Source organism: Helobdella robusta (genome assembly GCF_000326865.2).
Source record: "Helobdella robusta unplaced genomic scaffold HELROscaffold_233, whole genome shotgun sequence".
Classification (NCBI taxonomy): Eukaryota; Metazoa; Annelida; class Clitellata; order Rhynchobdellida; family Glossiphoniidae; genus Helobdella; species Helobdella robusta.
In genome coordinates, this window is record NW_008704233.1 from 5,184 (window position 1) to 12,491 (window position 7,308).

The 7,308-nt window shown below is 30.9% G+C and overlaps 1 protein-coding gene across 1 annotated transcript in view; it reads right to left on the reverse strand.

Annotated features, from left to right (window-relative positions):
* The window catches only part of HELRODRAFT_135885 (hypothetical protein), a gene marked incomplete at both ends in the record, with an annotated part of 11,373 nt that extends 5,044 nt beyond the window's left edge, over window positions 1-6,329 (reverse strand). Inside the window, 2 exons of the mRNA XM_009019159.1 lie at window positions 4,022-4,081; window positions 6,300-6,329. Of these exons, the coding sequence (XP_009017407.1) occupies window positions 4,022-4,081; window positions 6,300-6,329 (90 nt within the window). The remainder of the gene's footprint in view (window positions 1-4,021; window positions 4,082-6,299) is intronic.
* Between the last annotated feature and the right edge of the window lie 979 nt (window positions 6,330-7,308).

A 7,308-nucleotide genomic window follows, 5' to 3' on the forward strand; every position in this document is an offset into this window, starting at 1 on the left:
TGAATGGAATGTCACCGGATTACATAACTGATAAATTTACCAGCAAAGAATCACTTCTGGTTTCCATCTTCGATCAGATGATATGAATCTCTTGAGGGTGCCAGTGGCGTTTTTACAGATTGGTTCGCGTGATATTGCAATCGCTGGTCCTACTGTGTGGAACAATCTCCCTGCACCACTAAGAAAGCCTGGGCTTCATCTTCGAGCATTTAAAAAAGATTTAAAGACATTTTTATTTTTGTTGAAATTACATTGAATTCTGTACTACTTGATTTTGTACTATTTTGTTTGTCACGTATATAATTGCTTTATTTTTGAGAGCGCCTGTGAGAACATTTAATGGGCGCTCTAGAAGTTATCCTTAATAATAATAATAATAAATAATACATACATACATACCTACATACATACATACATACATACATACATACATACATACATACATACATACATACATACATACATACATACATACATATATACATACATACATACATACATACATACAAACAAACATAGTTGCATGCATGTTTGCATTACAAGAATCAATGAAATCTGTATCGTCGTCAATGATTAAGTAGAGCTTAGCCTAGACGCGCAACCAACATACACACATGCAAAATCAATATCTACAAACACATGTGTTTTCCTGCTCATTTTGTAGTGTATTTTTGACATTTCCTGTAAAAAAAAATCAATAAATTTGAGAGGAAATTCTCTAAAAACTATTGACGATGTCCTATTTTTTTGCGTAAAAAAAATATAAACACATTTTTTCATGTAGTTTTGCTATACTCTAGTTTTCAAAACTTTTAAAAATAATCAATAACAACTTTTAGAAATAATCAATTAAAATTTAAATAAAGTTATAAAAATTTCATAAATGATCCATGAGATTTTTAAAATTTTTACCAGCGTTGGCTTGCACACATGTGAAAAGTTTTACCCTATAAAAGGATAGCAGTTATATACATTATAATTGTAACCTGACACCTTCATAATGCATACAGTCAGTGTATAGAAATGATGAAAAAATTGCCAAAAAAAAATAAAAATAATATGAAACATTCTTGCAGAAAATAGCAGAGAATAAAAAATTATAGGAGAATATTTCGCCTGGTAGAATCCATTAGTCAAAGTGATTGACATCCGAAATGAGTACAAGCTATGGAGCAATATTCTTGAAAAATTTTTGGGAATACAAACAAAAAAATGTATTTTATGGGAAATGTTTGTATATTTCAACCTGAAACTGAAAATTATTTCTATTTATACAACGTTAACCCAAAAACCCAAGTGAAAATGTTAAATGCGTGACAAGTAAGATCATTTTATCGGCAAATTTTATTTTTTCCAATATTATTCTTGAAAAATTCATAATCTCGTGCCAATACAATAAAATGTTGTCAAATAAATAATAACAGTGTTGAATTTTTGAATAATTGTGTTGAAATCCAATTTGAGGATACGTATATTAATCCAGACAAACACAGGTGTGTAAACACGAATGTACGTGTGTGTGTGTCTGTGTGTGTTTTCGTGTGTGTGTGTGTGCGTATTGGCATGTATGTGTGTTTATCTGTGTGAGTATGCCAGGTGTATGTGTGCAAATAAATTGCACCACAAATGTATATATACATATATGGCTGATGTTAAAACGAACACGGCGATTTTAAACGAAGGCAGATAGTGAATGCAGTATAAGATTCAAATGTGGCCTGACAGAACTACCAAGAATACATTTACAAATTGTAAATTTTGAAACCCTAGCAGTAAGATTTCGAATAAGTATTCTAAATGAAGGTATCAATGCGGACTCATAATGGTTTGTGTGTTCGTTCGTTTGTTCGTTCGTTCGTTTGTTCGTTCGTTCGTTTGTGTGTTTGCGTGTTTGTTTCGCTGTTTGTTTGATTGTTTATATCTTTGAACTTTTAATTAGTTAAGAAAATTTATGTATCCACCGTTGATAATAAAATGCTTTTATATTTTTTACACCTGTTGTTGCTGATGATATTAAACGTACGATGTCTGCTAAGCTCCTAATTAATCTTTCACTCCTTTGTTCATTTATTCATTCATTCATTCATTCTCTCATTCATTCACACACACACACACACACACACACATATATATATATATATATATATATTTATTTATACACAACAACATACACGCACATATACTTTAAAACATTCAACATACATAGGCCCACACGGCCCATATAAAAACATACAGAATCCACATAAAACTTTTACAATGCCTACAGGTAAACACACAGAACGTAAACACACACATGCACACATACATACACACACACACACACAAATCACAAACAAGCACTACAAACAGAAACTAACCATCACGTATTCCAATGAAAAAAAAATGCAAATTCAAGCTCAGTAGAGAAGCATAGCAGCGATAAGGAAGTATACAATACCGCACCCTATGTTGAATCCACCGACGATACGATACGACACACACACACGCACTGACACACACACACTCTCACACACACACTCACACACACACACACTCACACACAAACACACACGCACTTATATATATATATATTTCATTATTTATTTATACAAAACATTTGGGTGTCCCTTTATGTATGCACGCATGCAAGAGTAATAAATAAAAATATCTTAATATAATACATTCATATCAAATTTATGTATGAGTATCACAAGTAAAAAGATACACAAGTATCTCGTATGTATAAATGTCATAAAGATACACATGCATCTGATATGTATAGTATGTATAAAAATTACGTCAAAGCATTTTTGATAGTTTACAACTGGGAAATTGACATGTTTTATCAACGATTTCATAGAAATTATCAAATTTATTGAGTTTGTGGGTGACATTTTTGCACGCCTCACGCATAATCTAGTTCATATAAAAAAAAATTCTTTATGAGTTATTTCAAAAGACGTAGATTTATTGTGGAAAAAACTCTAGCAATATCCATCCGAACAACAACAGCAAACAACTAAATAAATAAATATCAGAGTAAAAACAGTCGAACACTCGTTCAGAAAGAAAAATTCGAATACATTTTTATATGAGAAAAACGCTTTCATCAAATACATGTACTGGGGCTACCTAGAACAGATCAATACCTTTGATGACAAAAAAACACGAAAAGCATACAAACATTTATTCATACATACAAACATACATACATACATGCATACATACATACATACATACATACATACATACATACATACATACATACATACATACATACATACATACATACATACATACATACATACATACATACATACATACATACACACATGCACACCTAGTAATAACCATAACAACGGTATAGCCTAAGTATTGATATCACGCACTCAAAGGCCATTGCAGCATAAAGACAACAACTAAACCACATCAGTTCGGCGTTTCGTTTCGTCTTCCGTCTCGAAATAATAACGAGAAATTTGATTCTTTTAAAATAAACAAGAATATCTCATTTTTTTCTGTCTACACACAAATTTTATCATCTTGTTTTCATCTATTTAATTCTGAAATCCTAGTTTATATATGTTTTTGGTGGCAATTTCAATAGCTTAAAAATAAATTTCATCTCGATTACTTAGCTACACGAAGCTTTCTTTACCAGTTTTCCATAAAAACCTTATCGAAATGTAAAATCTCATCATAAAAAATCGTAAAATAAATAAACATAAAATAAATATACATAATGGCACGCAGACGTGAAAGATGATTGATGGCAAAAAATAGTATTGTGAAGAACAAAAGTTTCACAGAATGAGATTTCTTTTGATTGAAGCTTCTGAAGGGTTTTACTATTTTGCTTCTATATTTTACTTTGCTAAATTTTATTTTTCTCTCTCTCTCTCTCTCTCTCTCTCTCTCTTTTCTCTTTCTTCTTCTCTCTCTTTCTCTCTCTCTCTCTCTCTCTCTCTCTTGCTCTTTTTTTATAATAATAACAACAACAATAATAATAGTATTGTTCTTATAAACAAGAACATCAAAATACTTTTTCGGTGTCCGTTCCAAGTTTGTCGACGAGTTCATTCAGTGGCAACTTGTGCTCGTCCTGAATTTTTGAAAATTTCAAAAAAAAAATATTTTTCTTAAATTATTTCTTGCGGGTATTTCAACTGAAAATTAATTAATTAATTAAATTTAGAAAGTTTAATGACATACTTAATCCTAATTATCTTAATTGAACATCGTTTGTTACTGTTTATAATTATTCATCAATAGAAGAAACATAATTTTGATATCATTTAAGATAAAAAAAAAATCAGAATTGAAGTAAGAGGAATTTCGGACTTCAAACCTTTCTTTCCAAAAATAAAATTCAAATTAAAGTGTGAATTTAAAAATAAAATAATATATTTATTCGTACAAGTACTATTTCAATTTTCTCTACAATACTTTCTTCAAAAAATATCTTGGAAACATCCAACCGCAGATGTCTTTAAAAAAAGAAGTCTTTTTTTCATTTCTTTTCAAGAATAATAAGGAAAAAAAAGAATTATGATGAGCATGGTTTTCCTAACGGTGTTAATGAGATTTGATCTAAGGTCTGCTAGTTAAGACGTGCGTATATACCCAGTATATATATATGTTATATTAAGTTGTCTGTAGCAATAGACTAAAACATAACAAGTCATTTGTTGTTTATGCGAGTGTTTGTGTGTTTTTAAACGTTATCTTCTTCTTCTCTCTCGCGCCTTATCCTTTTAGAAGATTGGCGACCATTGACCTGGTCTTTAACACTTTGTAGTAGTTGAAATGTGGTGGTATTCAACAAGTGACACAAGGACTTCACGAATGTTAAATGTTTTATTGTGCGCATAATATGGGTATTTTACCAAACGTCAATGTGTATAACACCAAACACAAACTTATTTTTAAATATTTTATAAATATTCTCCAAAAAACAATGGCGGAGGTCAAATTTAGGGCAATACAAACGGGGCTTCAGGCTCACCCATGACCCCAAGGTCATTCAATCCGGCCTTGATATTGGTCGGAGTAGAGGGTAAAAAGTTTTTTCAGAAAATTGCTAACAAAGCTAGAGCAGACCTAGCTTGAGAGTGAAGTTATATTAAAATATTTTGAAAAATTATTACTTCTAAAGAAATTTGTAAACAAGAGTAGTATATAATTGGGTCGATTTGGTAACAATCAACAGACCAAATTAATTCATTAACAAATTAACGTAATAAAATCATCATTATTCTTGAGTTTCCATAAATTATCAGAGCCACCAACAACAACAGTCTCACACAAATGCATGTGAGTACGCTCAAACTCACCTACTGCACACGTTGTACGTGATAGGTAGGGTTCCTATTGCATTCGAACTAGGTAAAAGCGACAGTATAAAGATCAAGCGCCTTAACCATTCAAAACTTTATTACTGAAAAAAAATCATCCTTCTTATTAGATGGGTTGTTTTTCAAACGAAACAACCTTAATATATAAATTATTTATAACTTTTTTACGCACACATACACAAACACATGCACACAAACGCATACACACAAACACGCAAACACATACACTTACACACAAACAAACACACACAAATACACACACACATTTAAATATACACTTATAAATACAAGATAAAACCCTATCTATATAAATTCTATCTTAACAATTTTCATTCATTGGAGATGAGCATTCAATTAATTTTTTTGGATAGCTATTAAAACGATAATAACATTTTGTTTTATATACTGTGTGTGCGTGTTTGATGTGTGTGTGCGCGCGCGTGTGTGGTGTGCGTGTGTGTGGTGTTTGTGTGCGAGTGTGTGTGTGTGTGTGTGTGTGGTGTGTGTGTGTGTGTGTCTATGATTAAGTTAGTCTGAAGGATAAGACGATATGTTAAATCTCATTTGAAATTGCCTCGGGCCCTGGCTTCAAGTTTTTCTCATCAACATAATTAGCATTCAAATTGTCAGTATTATACTATTTAAATTAGTCATCATCAGAGTCTTCATCATCGTCGTCATCATCATTACCGTTAAAACTTTCATCATCATCGTCATCATCATCCTCATATTCATTTTTCCAATGGATTAGAGTATGTCTTTTATTTTCTTCTTTTGTGGCGGTAAAAAGTTATAGCAAGGAATGAAACCGTAAAATTTCAAATCATCATCGTCGTCATCATCATAAACATCGACATCGTCATCTACAACATCATCACCATCACCATCGTCATNGTAGTCAAATNTGAAATGAAAAACAAGATATGGTTCTAGAAAAAATATTGAAAAATAGAAACCCAGACGTACCATCTCAAGTTCCTTCTTCAAATTGTCCAAGTCTTTCATTTTGGGTATTTCTTCTATGGGCGATCCTTTCGGTTTGAAAAGTGAATTTATCTTTTTTTCAAATTTAAAATTTAAATCATTTTAATTTTAAAAAATTAAACCAAAAAAGCTAATCTTTCTGTTTAATTTAACAATTTTATCACACTGACATGATCACTAAAGAGATTAATGACGTTAATTTAATAAATGGAAAAATAGAAATTTAAAGTTTAAACCGATATTTTCAAATTCTAAAAAATATTCCCATCCAAACCTTATTTAGGAAAGCAATCAATTTCAATTAACTACAGCAACGTGTTTTAATGTTAACTTAAAATGTTAAATGTAAAAAAATTCATTCAAAATAAAAATTCTCCCTGCAAAGCTGGAGATGCAAGCGAATACATAAACAAATCGTTTGGCTGTATGTATGCGTGCATGTGTGTATGCATGTATCTATGTATGTAGTATGTATGTATGTGTGCATGTATGTATGTATGTATGTATATGTATGTATGTATATTTGTTTGTATGTCCACATGCAAACATACAACTCCCATAAGCATTCAGCAGTGTATGTTCTATTTATATACCTACATGCAATAAATGGTAAACATAAGTGCATATAAATATAAAACATTTGTATGTAGAAAATGTATATATATACATGCATGATAGTAGTAGTAGTTGCAGTAATAGTAGTAGTAGTCGTTGTTGTAGTAGTAGTAGTAGAAGTAGTAGTAGTTGCAGTAGTAGTAGTAGTAGCAGTAGTAGTAGTAGTAGTAGTGGTAGTAGTAGTAGTAGTAGTAGTAACAGAAATACCATTAGTATTAATAGTACTTGTATTAGTAGTGAATATAGTTTTGTGTCAATTTTAATTTTTGTTTTTATTCTCCTTCTTATTATTCTCTTCCTTCTTATTCTTCTTCTTCTTCTTCTTCATCTTCTACATCTTCTTCTTTTTCTCCTTCTCCTTCTTCTACTTCTTTTT